Source organism: Nasonia vitripennis, chromosome 1 (assembly GCF_009193385.2).
Source record: "Nasonia vitripennis strain AsymCx chromosome 1, Nvit_psr_1.1, whole genome shotgun sequence".
NCBI lineage: Eukaryota > Metazoa > Arthropoda > Insecta > Hymenoptera > Pteromalidae > Nasonia > Nasonia vitripennis.
Genome location: NC_045757.1, coordinates 13,389,573 through 13,407,097, shown reverse-complemented (window position 1 = coordinate 13,407,097; position 17,525 = coordinate 13,389,573). Strand labels below are relative to the sequence as shown.

Below are 17,525 nucleotides of genomic sequence, written 5' to 3'. Positions count from 1 at the left end.
CTTTTATGCACGCAAGCAGAATCGAGGAAGTGTAAAAATAGATTGTAGCATTATAGGTGATCTAGCAAAAAATTAGCGAAGTATCGTATTTCAGATACTGAATATGAACTATTATAAAACACGCATTTAAATTACAAAGATCAGATATTCAGTTCAAGATAAAGATCCATACATCTTGTGAATGAAACAAAGAATCTTTAAACAGATCTTGCACATATACAATCGTAAATGGTCAAATTGTATCATCAATGTAGCTCCACTACTGCTCAAAGTAGGAAGCGATGCTTTCTAGCGCAGAAATTACATATAGGTGGACTAGATCGACGGTATAGCTTCTCTTGGGCTTTCTCCGGTCGATCATCGTATAGGTACTTAAGTTCTTTTACGCCACGATCCAAAGCAGCAGCGATAATAACACACTCCAATAATAATGGCAGTGTATAATTAACGAATGAATAAAAATCTGGAACTTAATGGTTATCCGATTGTTCGGATGAATTATAAAAATGTTCCTTCTCGGCGAGAGTTCATACAAAGATTAGTAGAGGCTGATTTGGGAATCCTAATTTTACGACGACCTCGATAATTTCGGATCGCTAATTAATCGGTTACGCGATAGCACACCGTGATCAGCTGTGCAGCGACGTCGTTGGGCAATTCGACTGCAAACAGATCTATGAACCCTGTGTTGCCATGGGATTGGGTAATATGTATGTATATTCTTATACAAAAGTCGCGTGAAATTGTCAGCATCGATTATTAGTCGATTAACTCTCGCGTCGCCTTGCAAGGACGATCGCGAGTTTTGATGGAAAATCTCCGGATTGAAAAATACTTATGTTAGGGAGAACTTCGAAGAGAGAACGAGCTGAGTGTGTTTTAATCTACGTCAAAACAACATCACGACTGCATGCTTTGATGCGTCCTCTCCTGCAAATGTATTCGTTTTTGAATAACGATGTCCCTGCAGCATCTTCGCGACGAAAAAGAACTTTTCGAGCAAGTTAAATGCGCGAGCAGGACGACGAGTTTAACCTTGCGCAATTCTTCGAACCGCCGGCGCAGGGAGAGAGAGAGAGAGAAAAAGTACTGCGCGAAATCCCAGAAACGCAGAACTTTGACCTCGGCTGCCTGTCGTTTGTAAAAAATCGGTATTTTCGGGCGATGTAGCGGTGATTGACGCTTTGAGATTTTTTATGTACCGATTCTTCAATGCAGTTGTATCAGATTTTGGGTTAATTTCGTCGTAATTTAGGATATTTTTTAGAAATATCGAGAACGAAATTACGTAACGCTTTATTTTTAGGAACCATAATGATAATTAAAATTCAACTGCGAAGACCGCCTAGAACTCATCACATAGCTCACTAGTGGACCACTCTACCGAGAACGAGTATACCGGAAACCACTTTATCGTATAAACCAGCGGTTTTTGCGTAGTTTCGGACGGTGTATGGAATATTAGAATTTTATTGCCAAGATAAAAATTCAAATTTCCCTCGCGGCGCGAATCACATCGACAAACAATTTTTCCTTGACCTCTCGATCTTTTCGCATCTTCGTGTCAAATCGCCCGACGGTTACGTAAGTCGCCTCGCTGATGCCGCACACGTGCGTATACGCATAAAATTACATTGAAACGCTGGAAAATATGGTGATTTATGATGTACGCAATCTCGCCCACCGCCTATCGATAGACCATCTATGCTTGCTTTCGTGGATCTTTATGCTGCAGAAAATCGGCGCCGATTTTCAGCGAAAAGCATCGAAAAGTTGCGTGACTATGAGTCGTGCGTGCAACGCGAAATTTAACGATATCGCGGTGTTATTAAGCTGTTTGACGAGATGTCACAGACGTTACGTAACGTTGCGGCAGAGGCGCATCCTTATATGCAAATATCCCGGCGATGCACCGTGAGTGTTAAAGACTTTTACCCGAGCGCGACCTCATAGCTATTTACAGACTTTTACTCGATTTCATTCCATATGTGTACACGAAAGTTTATGGCTGTGATACCCGTTTGTTCTTAGAATCAAGGAATGTGTCAAGGAAATCAAGGAATTATTTAATATTTACACGATTACAGACGAAAAACGTCGCTTGGAGCGCGTATATTTAAATATGTGTTTAGGCAAATTGTCGGAATTGCGTAAATTCGACAGGATCGATTTCGGTGGAAGAGGGTGTTGCGCAAAAAATGAAGCGTGACGAGCACGCTCCAGTATAACAAAATCCATTATATACGATATGAAAGATTCTCTTTAATTATTATAATAAACGCAGTAGTACAGTACTATTCAACACAGAAACAGTAGAGCACATTTGGTCTCGCGCGTCTGTTATATACGAAGCCGCTAAAGCATACAGGCGCTGTTGCCCGCACGAAAAAAAAACAGACGCAGAGTTATATGGCCATTATTACACAGTCTCAAAGGACAAATTGCTGCTCGTTTTTCGACAAGATATCTCGCAATGCGCGTGGCATTGCGATATTCGACATTCATCCATTTATATTTTACATCTGAAGTACGAATTGTAAATTCCTTACGTCAACTTTTGTCAATTACACATAAATGTATCCTAATTCTAACGCAGAGGACTCGGCTCCGAGTACTGCCAAACTAGTTGCGACTAGTTTGCAGTACTTGCAGATAATTCTCTCCACAAGTCCATTGGCACCAATCACACTTAAAAGCTAAACAACGACTCTACTCCGTGAAGTCTTTACTTTCTGAGGTTGTCCTCCTCGGGGTGAGCAGCGATCCACTCGAGAGCCCTGAGGATGCCGGGTGGGATGACGGGTCCTACGGGAAGGTGAGCACCCTGAGGCTGGAATCCGTTCTCATCGGCGATGTACTTGACCTCGATGGGAGTACCATCTTCGGCCTGGTAGCTGTAGCTTCCACTGACGGAGGCAATGCCTTCCTCGCCACCTGGCTTCACTTCACCGTGCTCCTCGGCCTTGATGCCGTTGCCGGTCTCGTAACTGAAGGCGTAGGAGCCGTCGGGGTTCGGGCCGTCGTCGCTGCGCCTCAGGATGGGAATGGGCTCGTCAGAGGCAGCTGGGGCAGCCGAGGCGTAGGCCACGAGGGCGAATAGGGCGACAAAAGCGAAGGATTTCTGAAAGTGGAAAACAGAGATGATTAATGTTAACGTTGCTTCTATAATTTTTTTTTCTACAGAAACGAATTCGCAATATTCCTCGAATGGCACAACTTTCCAGCTATAATAATTCGGCGCAATCAATCATTGCGCGTGCGTGCGCAATGAATAACGCCAAAATGATTAGCGACAAAAAAGGCGAATCTCACCCGCCTTTCTCGCGGTCCGAGACTCTCTTCTCCGTACTCACTATCAACCGCGCGAACTTTTACTTTCAACACTCGTCTATATAACCCATAAGTACACACACGCGTTTCGACAACACGTGTCGCTCGCCTCTATACGTAAACCTATATACACAGAGCGTTTGCCCAAATTAGCGCGCGACGAAGTGTATAAAAAGACGCGTTGTGCAATGCAGGCGTCTACGTGATATATGAAAAATCCAATGGATTCCGCCCGGAGGATGAATTCGCCGGAGAGTATACATAATGATAATTATTATTGTGGTGGCCGGCAACGAAAGCTGAGCCTATACGGTTGCGTTGTCCTCTGTATAGGCCAGAGGTGAGAGCCTTATACGTGCGCGAGTGTGTGGATAATCTTTTTTTTATTATGTTTTATGTCGTAGCGGAATCCGTCTTTTTTTCTCCAAGAGCACGAGCAAAGCCAATGCAGGAAAGACAGAGAGAGAATGTCGAATCGATCACTTCTGGACATAACGACACATTTCGTAAGAAAGAAAGATGAATCGCGCGGCTAACGCGTGTGAGTATAGCACCTTCGAATTTAACCGGAGGATTGACCATTACAAGAAACTTTTTACTTATTTTTTTCGTTTGGTTTTAAGTTTCATCGCGTACTTTATGCTTGGATTTGGCTTATTGCACATGTGTAAAGCTTGTCGATTTTCGAAGAATAAAATGACGATTAAATTTGTTTTGACTGCGTACTTGATTTTTAGTTTTGGCTTATTGCAAATGTGAAGATCATCGATTTACGAAAAAGAATTGTATGAAAAAAAGTAAGAGTATGTAGTGAAGATTTGTTATACTTAAACATAAAATAAATATTAGTTCTCTCTAAATTATTAAAAATCTTAAAGCACACTTAAAGCACCCGCTCTGTTTGGAAATACTGCAATTCCAGAAACTCGTACAGATTAATCAAAGTATACTACTATTGTTGCGATAGATGGCCAGAAGCCGCAAGAAGAGCACAGAGAAATCTAATTACGCATAATGGAACCACTGCGAATTCACTATTTGAACGAGTTTAACGCACTAAAACGACACCATAACCACGTAGAGAGCACGAGAGCGTTGACTTACCATGTTGTGTGTTTGATATATCTGCTCGGCACGTGTGTCCTGTTGATATGCGGTCCCAGCTCGGCAACGCGGCTTTTATATAATCACGAAGACACGAGGAGGGCCCCTTCGCAGACGGGTGTGTATTGGTCGTCGAAGTTGTCATCTTCACTCCCCCTCAGTTCCCCGGCAACATACACTCACGAAAAAGTGTCGTCTGTGTAATTTCGGCTGCTGCGGGACATTCTCGACATTCTTACGACACATTTTCGTCAGCCCGGCTGGATTATGTTATTGGTCGAGTTTGAGGAATAAATTTCGCTGATTTATCGGGCGACCGGCCATCTTTCTAGATATAGATAAAGTTTATGGAATCTGGTGTGATGAGTCGGAGATGGGATAAAAGATTTGCTTGGGGGTACCCTTTATGGGGTTGGCTCCGAGGACGACTGGTGTCTTGAGTTCATTCGGCGACTCGGGTTGATGACCCTCTGCCATTGAGTGAATTGCTGTTTCAACGGATTGCATACATTATTGTTACTACATGAGTAGATGTACTCCGTACATTATTACAATCAGATAAATGAAAACAAACGCATTCGTTGTGATATTAAAAATATTTTATCCTTGTGCATGGCTATTACATCATTACAATGTATAATGTACATCAAATGACCGAAGTATTTGTATCCTTGAATTTCTGGGAAAATACGCAAAATCTAGGCGGTCCTCTCGAATTAGAAAAAATAATCGATAGGTCTTTTAATTTTTATTCATTTTCAAAAACGGGCTTATTGATCGCGAGAATTAATGAGGCGCTTAGCTTCTAAAGGTGATTGGAATATTTATAAATATTCAAATACGTTTTGGTTGGAGGAGGAGAAGTCTAAACTTAAGAAGATGCATCACATTAGATATTGTACTCTAAAAGTGAAGAATTAATTTTCAGTGTTAAATAATTAAATTTAAATATCTATTTAATTTTATCTTTTGTATAGATTCAACCAATAAAATTCAGTTGGTGTAGTCGTTGACGTTCGGTGAAGTTTTATAAAATTATTTCCTTAAAATAATCGGGCTGTCTACGAAAATAACAGCATGTTTTTGGACGAGGTTACAACATCATTAACGGCAATGCATGCGAAATCATGCCATTTCTGAAAATAATATCGTAGTAAAGACGACGATCTTCACTCGAGTGCATTTATTATAGAAAGACACGCGATGTTTGAGTACTCCCAAAGTGTTACATCAAAAGTGGAGATTATGTATGCACGTTTGCATAAACGTTTCAAAGATTCCATTGGTTTAAGGTTAATGCCTTCTTCGTGACGCTCATATGCTTTTTAGATTAGAATCACAAATTTTTATTTTTGTTGATTTTATAAATATAGCTGTATAGAGTCTTTGTTAGAAAGATTTACAGTGAAAGCTCGTTTTCTAATATTTCAATGTTATTGATAATTTTGATATGGGAGCTTGATTAATCATTGTCAATATGATTCTTAAGCAATAGCTTGAATTATATATATGAAGTCTGAATCATACACTATTATCTTCGTTCATTTAGTTGATATATAATAAAGGAATACAGAACCAACAATTTTTTCAATTACTCTATGAGAATTTATTATACAAAAGTAAAATGACTTGGCATTTTCAGTATTTGCACGTGATCTGGACTATCGACATATCATTGGCCATACAAAATTTCCGTAAACGATTATTACCAAAATTAATGGAACACCACTTTTGTAACGCCGAAATCGTCTCTTTCTCTACAGATGTTGCACGCGACGCCGCAGGTGTGATCTGCCCACGTTAGAACGGACGTGAAGCCGAGTGCGAGACATGCAGAGCCATAAAAAAAGAGAGAGATTCGAAATTACGATGATTCGGCTATCAGCGGAGACACAAATTATGGGCGTTACCACGGATTAATTGATCGCATTAAACGTGATGTAACTCGATCCCAGCGATTCGCGCATCGAGAAGAAACTCTTTTTCGCCCGCAGCACGAACAAATCAAGAGTATTCCTAGTGTTTGGTCATTGGTTACGTATCGACGCATCCATAATACATATGAATAAGTGGGGGGAGAGATCTTTTCTAACTTTAAACCTTATCGTTATCAAAAAATATGAACGAAAAATTGTCAAGTATAAAATTAAAATCCATTAAACGTTAGTCTAAGAGGTCGTATTACTTTTTTAGGTCTTAGGTTTCAACCAATAGGTTAAGGTCAGTTCAAGGTCAACGAAGCCAATTAAATTAGGTAGAATTTTCACTTTCTATACTCAACGTTGCGTCGTATAAACAAGAATTCTTTGTTTATTTTAAAATGTATCACTTTGCACACAAACCTATGAATAGTAATAAAGGTTATGCCATCGTGTGGTAGAAATTTTGTAAATAAATCTCTGAAAGATTTCGCCATTCTTTCAATGCTTCTTTTGACTTTTGATTTTTTACTCAATAACGATTTCAGCTAATAAAATCCTGTGTACACATAAGCTCATACACCGCAGAAGTATCACTATTTTTATTCTCGGCATAATTCATTAGCAGAGCTCCTCATTAAATGTTCAACTTACAAGAGCGTGATTTTATCTCCCTTCATTCACTTTAATAAATTAATGAGTGACGGCAAAAATATTGCCTAAGTAAACAAGCAGCGGCATGCACTTCTGTACAACGACTCGACTCCTGGTGGCTCGTGCACGAAAGATTTCTCGACGAGCTAAGGACACAATTTTTCAGCTTAAAACTTGTACGTCAAAGAGCGCACCATTAATCCGCATCAAATATCCATGAACGTGTAATATGCGTGAAAAACAAAATCAAGTGTAAAATTGGTTTTTCTTCACTATTCTACAATGTGTATACGTGTTATTTTGCAACTTTCACATTCAATATTTGTAGTGATATATCCACAACGCATAAAGAAAGGTATGCATATGCAAATAAATTTGTTTTTATTAAATAAAATGTGCATGGATTATACATTATTTATATTTTAAATCTTGACGAATTATAGTACAATTATACAGTGATTTTTAGAATTTATGCAATTAAAAATTCTAAAAAACAAAACATTCTCGTATTTGAAAGAATGATTTACTATTACAAAAACTCAATTTACAGCTTAGCGCCATTTTAATAGGAGTGTCTTTATTAGAAAAAAAAATGCTAATTTGCCAAGCGAATATTTTCTGACATTCCATTATAAAAAATCAAATTTGTAGTATTTTTTTGGAATAGCACATGAATATGAATAAATCGAATATGAAAAAGTGTCGAATGGGCTTCACCTTTGAAAATAAAAGAACAGAAATGCTGAAATTTTTTAGTTTGAAATACTGCCATTTATATGCAGTGAGTGAAAGGAGCTTAGGCTCTTTGTAAGAAACTCAATTTAGTATATAAAAAAAATATAATTTCTCACAATTGTAATTGAAAAAAAGTAATATTATAGTGTTATCAGTAATGCTACTAAAACCGTAACTACATCATCGCTCTAGTTATTTTTAATTGTAAAAATCATATTTTTTATTATAATTTAAGTTTTTTCAGTAAAGAATTAATTGAAAATAAATTTATGATTTTTATTATTTGTAATGCAATGGTATATTACTGTGGCATAGCAACCTTGATAAATCGTCATTCAAAGCTTTAAACTTTTTTTTTCAAGTTGGCATAATTACAGACCAAAAATGTGTTTCAGTTATAGTTCAATTAAGATAAGCATTGACGAGTTAATTGACTTATTTACAATCACTTGTTTTAATAGTCTGAAAAATTAAGCAAAACGTCTTCACTGACAAATCTAAATTGCGTTCTCCAAAAACACTTCCTCACTGATTATGCACGTTTATCTGGCAAAGCACGAACTTGTCACCATAGTCCTGTGCTACCTCATGTCCAAAAATATAAGTGAAGCACTAGCATAAATTATCCTAAAAAGTCTATATTTTTACTAAAATAAAAATATTAAGATGCGCGAATCACATGTGCCCGAAAATTATCATAGGAAACACATTAACCGTGTGCTTTTAAATGTCAACTGCGTGTCTCGTTCCCTTCACGTGAACATTACCCAGCTTATCTCGTAAACAGCCATTATCATTATTGTCACTATAAGCAAGTCCACACAGCATCTACCTTTGACGCACCTGTTGCAAATGGATGCCTAAGGTCGGCTTCAGCCAACAATCGGTTCATCTCTTCTCCTTCCCAACCAAAAACCCACATAAGCCTATCCTCCACACCTCTGCCGTAACGCGTAATGGTCGTCATTAGGCATTGACAAAACTGCGTATTTTCGGATGGGAAGGGAGTTGAGGGTGGGGGCCAAAGATCACTCGTGTTCCGAGTACATACAGCCGGACGTATATAAAGCGCCTGGTCCAGGAGGTAGCAAGTGTCAGTTCGCTAAAAAGTTTCTTTGGTGATCCATCAGACGTGACTTCGTGTCTTTCTATTTGCCCAAGATGAGCCGATTGGTGAGTAGCGCAGACGCAGTGTTTAACCACTAAAAAAACTCAGACCGCGGGAGAGGGATTGTATGCTTATACGAGCATTGTATCGGAAGATGATTGGGCGAGTTTTCGAGAGGAGAGTCGGTTGCGTTCGGTTGGCATTGTCGGGTATTTGTAGACGATGCAAAAGTGTCATTCTTTGTCAGGCCAAGGCTGTACGGGAGTATTGTGTACTTAGCATGTGTATAAACGACGTTGTACAGTGCAGGATACGAGACTACTTAAAAATCGGTACATCAGTGGTCCAGCTTTGTTCAAATATAAACGCGATTTGCAACTCTTTTAAAATATATGATTTACTTTTATCGCAATTGATTACGAACATTATCAGTGAAATCAAATTATTTGTTTTTTATTTGAAAGAATATTATCTGTCCGTTACACGAACGTTTATATATCTTTAATTAGTTATAAATAACAACAGAATGGCAATGATTACTCAATTACTAGGAAACAAAGAATATTGTTTGGACGCGAAAGAAAACAAAAATAAAACTGCTACTGATTTCCATACATTAGAATATCTCTCACACTAATTGGAAATTCACATGATATGTCTTCGAGCCTAGAGAAGATGCGAGTGTCGTAATTTATTTCGTACGTATACATTTACGGAAATCGAAGTACGCGCAGAATCTAAATAACACGACTATGAAATCGTCAGTGAAAATGGGTAAACATAATAAATAACGATTAGTGGCGCGAAACACCAATGACTTTCGATGATAAAAGGCAATATCGAGTCATCGTTGAAAATATCGCTCGCGCCATAAACCGATGAATTTAATTAGCACCTAGCACGCGTACGCAGCCTCTAATCTTGGGGAATAAAGTTTTACGACGAAATAATCCTCTGCTTTTCGGCGGCCGCTGAATGATATCCCTCGATTCCGAGGCTTCTACTGGAATACATTATCAAATTCATCAAATGAATCACCAAGGCTTCCAATAAATTTGAAAACGAATTATATTATTAGTTCCTAATCGAAGTAATGCCAAGGTTTATGCCAAGGTTCGCTACGCAAGCTATACATAAATTTGAGACTTAAGCCGTCGTTAATACAAGGATTTAGAAAAATTATCGAAACTCCGAACTTGTTGAATATGTTGTGTCATACAAAATCCAAATTTTCGATAAAAATTAGAAAAAAAAATTCGTCTAATCATTTAAAAATTAAAAATTCCAGGTCCTCGTAGTTCTCGCCGTCGCCCTGGCCGTGGCCAGCAGCGCTCCGACTGACTCCAGCAGCCCAGTGCCGATCCTCCGTCAAGCCCTCGACGGCCCCAACCCTGACGGTAGCTACAACTACAATTACGAGACCGGTGATGGCACCAAGGCCGAGGAATCCGGCTCTCTTCGCAACGTTGGCTCTGAAAACGAAGCCATCGCTGCCCAGGGCTCCTACAGCTACACCGACCCCGAAGGCAACGTTATCGAAGTCAAATACATCGCCGACGAGAACGGGTTCCAGCCTCAGGGTGCTCATCTCCCCGTTGCCCCCGCCATCCCCGAGGCCATCCAGAGGGCGCTCGATTGGATCGCCGCTCACCCTCAGCCAGTTGAGGAAGAGAAGAACAACTAAGAAACCATCGACTTTCTGGCACCCTCTATATTAGAGGGTTTACTAGACGAGGAGGGTGTACCATATGATTTTTCCTTTTTGTAAATTTTACTATACGCTTTTGTACAATTTTTGTAAATTTTTTCTCTGAGATGCTGTTTGCGAATAATAGATCTGTTGTCTTATTAAACATTTCTTAAATATTAAAAAACACTGCGCGTTCTTCGTATGACCTGTTACCTACTTTTCATTCATGCGAATTACACCATTGTGGCTTCTAATGCCTTTGCTGACAAAAAATTCAAACGGAAGTCTTCAGTAGCATCATCATTTATAGACTAAATGACTAAAGCGCATCCGTTCAATTCTTATTACAGTTTTTTTAAATGCCTACTTTGTTTATCATTAATGAACTCTAATCCACCAAAGTCACATCGCGCGTAACTCGCTAATTAGAAACTGGTAACGCTGTCTCAAAAAAATCATTTTTTTTTTAAATACAACAGTAAATTTCTCGAGTGATCGTTTGCGGATTTGCCCATACGCCTCAAGGGCAACTCTTTCTATTTTCTCAAGAGATGATCTCTTGCGAGAATCTACTTTACCCACGTTATAAATCGCACAAGAGATAGAAATCATAGAGCAACTTTAGTTTGGACTCGCATCATCGCTAAAAAGGATTTAGAAAAAATCCATCGTCACCATGTGGGTCAGCGATGATCCCTGTGTACCTCGTTTCGTCCTCACCTTGAGGCGATATTATTACTCGCTGCTTCTTGAATGAGAGATGGGATGGTTCGCTACGTATGTACACGTGTAGCTATGGATGAGCACTAGACCATCGGCCGGGAAAGGAAAGAGAATGGATATAAGAAGACACTTTCGTTCTCTCCACGTGAAATCGTGACACACACAATGGAGCATTCAGACTTTGTCTTCGCTTTGCACTCTTCGCTCGAATACTGGATTTTTTTTCATCCAATGTGCGGTTAACGCCTCTCTTTTATTGCTGGCGTATTGATGGATCGACTAGCGCAAGAATTTTATAGTTGTTACAGACTGTCGCGACATTGTGACAAGTGATGGATGATAGCTGCTGGTTTTCCGCGAGTTTATGCGATTAGCGGTTAGCTTTTCTTTTTCCATACACGTTTTTTAATGAAATTTTTCTTTTTACGCTCTGTCAAAAAAGAATATACCTTGAAAGAATAATTTTACAACATTCTCCATTCTATACAAAATCAACTATTTCGTAAGAGTTAAGTTCAGAACGTTTTTCAACGATGAAAGCTTAATATTTGAATCTTAAAATGAATTTATTTTACTAGAAAAATTACTTACGTTGTCTGCGGATTATTATTTCAGCATAACAATGCATTTCGAAAATATTCTAGTACTTACATTTTAAAACGTCATTTATACATAAATTCTTCTCGAAATATAACCATATTCACATATTTTTAATTTTTTACTTTACTTCAAAGATTCCTTTTAATCTCGAAGTTTATGGTTAATTTTTATCTGAGCTGATAAAAATAAAACCTTAATTATATGATCGTATTACGTAATGATTATTTTCAAGATAACGTTTTAATTATATCACTAGCAGTCTTGGTTTGATAAGTAAAAAAATGGCAAAAATATAAAAAATTGTAACCTTTATGGATTTTCAAAAATACTTTCGAAATTCAAAATTTAACGCGAACGACATCTACCATCATCTTTTGGAAGTTTTACCAAGTATAATTTTATCCATCGTGGGATTACATCATGTCGACATCGAAGCGGAGAGAAGCATTAATATCGTCCGGTAAACAGCATTAATAAGGCTCTCGAGATGATTCAGGTAAAGCAGAGCCAATTCAAGTGAAAGGATACAAGCTATCGACTGTGAATCTTGCTACTTACCGGATAAGCAATAAATGTTTTGTTTTCGAATAAGATATACAAAAAAGAAATTATATAAGTATATTTAAACTAACGAGACTCAGGATAAATAAAATAAAAACATTAACGTTTTAAAAAAATTAATCTATATTTCTTTATTCACTACATAAGTGCTGTCATGTTATTGAATATGCAAGCCGTATGTATGTCAAAAATATGAAGGTGATTGTAAAAATCTACATAATTATATTTGGCATGTAATCATCTAAGTTTGTTACATCTATTTTGTGTTATGTTCGTTGGATAGGTTCAATGTAATCGATGTAAAATTATAAACAATATAAAAACTCTTTTAAAAAAATATATATAATCTATCACACTAGTTAATATCTAATTCAGTGAATTGTTGGACAACAGAACTCGGTTTGCTGATCCGACAGGAGTTCATATTCATGGCCAATCAAACAAACCACACATTATTTGTAATAGTACGTTGCTACAAAAACAATAAATTTCCTCCAATATTCTTCGCATCAAAGGCGAACTTATATTCGAGATTCTTACAAGGAATATTGATGTATCAAATCGCAATTGAGCTCGACGTAAACAAGAAATTTTATCATCAACAGCAAACAAACGACCAACCACACTCTCAAGCAAGCAAACTCCCGTCCCTCAACAAACATCCAGTCCTGCTCAATTCACCCCAACCAGCCCCTTAGAACTGTTGCCTCTTGAGAGGCAGAGGCTTGTTGAAAGCTTGCTTCTTCAGCGTGATGGGCTTGGCGGAGGTCGATGGAGCGGGATCATTATAATCGGGCTCCTCAGTGGTGGGCTGCTTGGCGATCCAGTCGAGAGCCCTCTGGATCTCTGGTGGGATTGGGGGTGGAGTGGGCAGATGGGTTCCAGAGACCTGGGCACCGAACTCATCGGCGGTCCAGCTGATGGCGATGGGGGTGCCATCGGGAGCGTTATACTGAACCGATCCCTGGATCAGTTGAGTCTCGGAGTCGGTGCCCTCGTACTTGCGCTTGCCGACCTCGCTTTGGAGGATTCCTCCCTCAGTTTCGTAGGTAAAAGCATAGTTACCGAGCTTTTCGCCCACGTCGTTGGAAGCTTTGATGATCTTCTCCGGCTTGCGGAAGTAGAGGTCATCTTGGCCACAGGCGATGGCAACCAAACAGGTCAAAACCTGAAAATACAAAAGCAATTTTTAATCAACTTTTTAATGACTGCTATTCACTCATAAATTTTTTCATGATTTTATCAAGCGAAGTATCAGATAATCTTTCAGATGATTGTTCAAACGCATAAATTTCACAAGATGTACGATTCTTGTTACTTGGCCAAGAATGCTATCGTGTACAGGTTTTACTTATGTATCATGCTAAGCAACAGTCGTTTTATTACCGCAAACTGCTTAAAAATAACATGCGTGTTCATTAGAAGATTAAAGACGTCCCGTACAGCTGAAAGCGTATCTTACGATAACATGGCGTGCCAAAGCCGCCTATTAAAATTGCAAAATAATTAATACATTGCGTCCGAGTTATTCTAATAACTTTCCATTAAGTTCTGTATATTCAATGGAGAGGCGCGTTTACGAGCTCGGATTCCTGGAATATTAGCATTTTTCTCAAATAAAATTTAATTGAATTACATTTTCACGCTATGATATTTGTAATCCGAAAGAAAACTACAAGTAGTCGGCCTCGCAGGAATGCATTCGAGTTATTCAAGGAACACAGTCATTAGCATACTGCGACATAAGTATCGTAATTAAAGAGTTTCTCAAAATGCCCTGTTCTTAACGTCAAACCTCCAGGCTATTCACGACAAGCTGTAATTTGCACTTGCAAAAACTGCCTACGTTATCCAAACAGCGATATAACAGCGCGTACGCGACGTAGCAAGGGGGCGCTCCTCCCACGCATGCCTTAATTTTTTTTCTCGTGCGATTTGCCGCCGCTCCCTTACGCGACCGATGTGTCACGCCTGCTCGTAACTTTTCGTTTTCTAGTTTTTACAAACTCGAGTTGAGTACACAACTAGATATTGTACTTTGCGGCAGAGGATCATTATGTCGAAGATCGTTGTTATAATTATCCCTAGTGATTGATAGCGATAGCGCTACTGTATGCGAAGTAAGTATGTCAATAGAAGAAATCTATCCTGAATTATCATATTACCGGCAGGCTATGAATTCAGAGGCGGAGGATTATGCATGTGCGCGTGCCTCGTGCAAATTTCGCAATGTTTCATGTGTTTATAAACAGTTTGAAATGCAAAGGAACTTTTGAAAAATGATTCCGCTCAATGGCAACAGGTTGGTTTTTTTATGAGTCATCGACATGAAATTTAGCCCGGATTTCTAAGAAACAAAGATTGCACAAGCTCCAAAATGTATAGACACTGACGCAACCCGATGTTGACCGCATCGACATAAAGAAAATGCATGGCTTAGACGACCCGATATGCATATCAGCCAAGTTCAAAGAAAGCGAAACTCCTTATCTTTTATTTCCAAACTGAACGATGTGAAAACGGGTTTTGATGTAACTCGCGAACTGGGCGCTAGCAAGATGAAACGCACCTCTTAGCGTTATGACGCGCGTCTGACCGGTCGCATCAGTTATCTACTGCGAGGTATAAGTATACGTTCTTTATGCGAATCTCATTCTGGATATTCAACAACTGCTGAATGAAAATCGTGAGAAAAATTAAAATCTTCTTAATCATTATACTATCAGCAATGATGAATTATTATGTTACAACAATATTATTTTATCACGCGTGAACAAAAAAAAAACATACTGAATGTGAAAAATTCTCAAAATAAAAGCTGACCCTCCAAGTGCAGAAAATGAAAAAAGCAACCCTCAACGGCAAATCTCTCCCGTAGATCTCGTATCTCTTTGATCCGCTCGTATCCATCCACACCCACATACCAGCATACACATACGCATGCATAAAGTCCTGGCATACAAACACAGAAAGCGCATGAACAGGTCGTAAACACTCACCAGAAGACGCATGGCTGCGGTTCGACGGACGGTGAGAAAGTGCACTAGAGGCTGCCGAGTCGACGCAACGGTCTTACAACCAACTGCTTCCTCCTCTCCTTCGTCTAAGCGACACCTCGGACGGAGCCGCGCTTTTATATCTCCACGTGTGTGAATGCACGCCTATATCGAGGATAAATAACACACGGACAAACAAAACATTAACGATTTGAAGAAACGAAGACTATGTGTATATTGTACAGTGTATCGATCGGTATACACACCTGAGATAGGTGTTTCGGGACGTCGTCGTCGTCGTCGTAGGAGTGAAGTTCGTGAGAGACTCTTGGGACGGATTGGGGCCGCGCGATCTTTATACCGTCCTTGCTTGCCGCCCGCTTATACACCCGGTATAAGCGCGAGCAGCGCCGAGCAACGCTTTTACATAACCCGGGAAAGTATATTTCGGGCCGCAAGATGCTTGCTCCTTCGATTCGCAGAGATGGAGGCGCGCAAACACGTGTGCTTTTTTCCTCGTCCGTCTCTCTTCATCTCGTGGGCTTCGCTGGTTTCGGATTGGAGGAGTAGGAGTTGGAGGTTCGATGGAGGGCTCCTGCTAACGCCGACTGGGGGGTAGAAGGAACATGGGATATGATAACCTCGAAGGTGGAGCAAGAGATGATTTATGCAGATTCAGTTACATTGTAAGGCGGTTTTCGAAATCCGTACATGATTCGATGAAGTGCTTCTTCTTTCAATGCTTTCAGCGTTATTAGCAGCGTTATTAGGTTATTTACGAACTACGCTCGTATTACATCCCGATTTTGTATCCCATCATTTTTAGTGCATACTTCGAGCTACAACATTTTGATCTTCTAATGGTCCGTTTATAATGATCAATCAAAATCATGTTTTTTCAAACCTTACATTTTTAGGCACTACTCACACCTTGGGTCATTTTTATTTTATGCGATCGACGCGTATACTCGAACCAACGATTTCATCTTCAAACTGTTGATTCACTGCGCGGCGAAACAGCTAATTCGAAATAACAACTCTATCAAAATTAAACGTGATAGCAATTAAACTCTGCAAAAATTTCGTAGATAATCCAAGCTGCAAGATTTCCTCCGCAATCGCGTTCATCATAAAGCCTCGAGAAAAAAGCGCGAACAAGCCACAATGCGCGTTTGACTCCACAAGTCAATTACAGTATAATAAACCATCAATTCAACCGTCACGAATGCGTGCATCGCGCAAAACACATGATTTTATATTTAACATACAGGCAGCACAGTACAACCAACAAAATCATCCTCTCACCCGTCGCGCGCGTTAATATCGCATAGAAAACATACCGAAGCGTTGCTCAAAGATTCTACCTACTACGAGTGGCAGAAGCCGACAAGTGACTCGGAACTTTTTCTGCACACGTTCGTGTGTGTGTGTGCATTCTTTTTTTGCACCGCCATCAATTGTTATGTACTGAGAGGATTGTACAGACACTTTCTATCCGCGCGGCGGTAACTTTGATTCTGATGCGAGTTATACGACTAAGAATTGTTGTCGGCGTGGGTGTGATTCAGCCGTTTGGATTTTACGCTGTGAACGATCAATGGCTCACCTGCGTCGCTTCTCCAGATTATTTGCACAAAATCCGCCGTTGTCAATGCTGGTTGCGAAAAAGCTCTACTTATGAATACATACTCTAATTTTATGAATACATTGTCTTTCACCTTACTTGAGAGAAGTAATATATGATCAGTAAGTTGATCGTAAAAACGTGAATTCATTGCGAGTTTTACAAATAGAAGAAAGTTTGAGAGCGTCGGAGCGATATTTTACTTTTGCAAATCATGCTCCAAGCCTCATTTAGAAAATGAATCTTGCTTGGAGCAAATTGTCATAAAACATTAGTAGCTTTTTGATCCCAGTCAGACGTTTCATTAAACGTTTATGAATTTTCTCCAAATTTAGACTTTTTTTATCAAATAGGCAAGGTAATTGCGATTTATTCGCGCTGTCAGCATTTTATGATGTATACATGCAAATAGTAAAAAGCAGCATAAAACTGTTTTTTTTATAAATTAAAATTTACTGCGCATTTATTGTTGACAAAAAGA

At 39.2% G+C, this 17,525-nt stretch overlaps 3 protein-coding genes across 3 annotated transcripts; 1 reads left to right on the top strand and 2 right to left on the bottom strand.

Moving 5' to 3' along the window:
* Positions 1–2,242: 2,242 nt before the first annotated feature.
* On the bottom strand, positions 2,243–4,561 carry LOC100115337 (cuticular protein RR-1 family member 21). The gene is made up of 2 exons (XM_001600041.6): positions 4,435–4,561; positions 2,243–3,121 (listed from the first exon to the last, which is right to left on the bottom strand). Exons 1-2 carry the CDS (start codon positions 4,435–4,437, stop codon positions 2,726–2,728), a joined length of 399 nt encoding a protein of 132 aa, XP_001600091.2. The 5' UTR covers positions 4,438–4,561; the 3' UTR covers positions 2,243–2,725.
* A 4,237-nt stretch (positions 4,562–8,798) lies between these two features.
* LOC100115411 (cuticular protein RR-1 family member 17) lies at positions 8,799–10,726 on the top strand. The gene is made up of 2 exons (XM_001600091.5): positions 8,799–8,915; positions 10,139–10,726. The coding sequence occupies exons 1-2, from the start codon at positions 8,904–8,906 to the stop codon at positions 10,532–10,534; spliced, it is 408 nt and encodes a 135-aa protein (XP_001600141.2). The 5' UTR covers positions 8,799–8,903; the 3' UTR covers positions 10,535–10,726.
* Positions 10,727–12,523: 1,797 nt separating this feature from the next.
* CPR18 (cuticular protein RR-1 family member 18) lies at positions 12,524–15,747 on the bottom strand. The gene is made up of 3 exons (NM_001172792.1): positions 15,687–15,747; positions 15,424–15,585; positions 12,524–13,592 (listed from the first exon to the last, which is right to left on the bottom strand). The coding sequence occupies exons 2-3, from the start codon at positions 15,433–15,435 to the stop codon at positions 13,119–13,121; spliced, it is 486 nt and encodes a 161-aa protein (NP_001166263.1). The 5' UTR covers positions 15,436–15,585; positions 15,687–15,747; the 3' UTR covers positions 12,524–13,118.
* Positions 15,748–17,525: the final 1,778 nt, after the last annotated feature.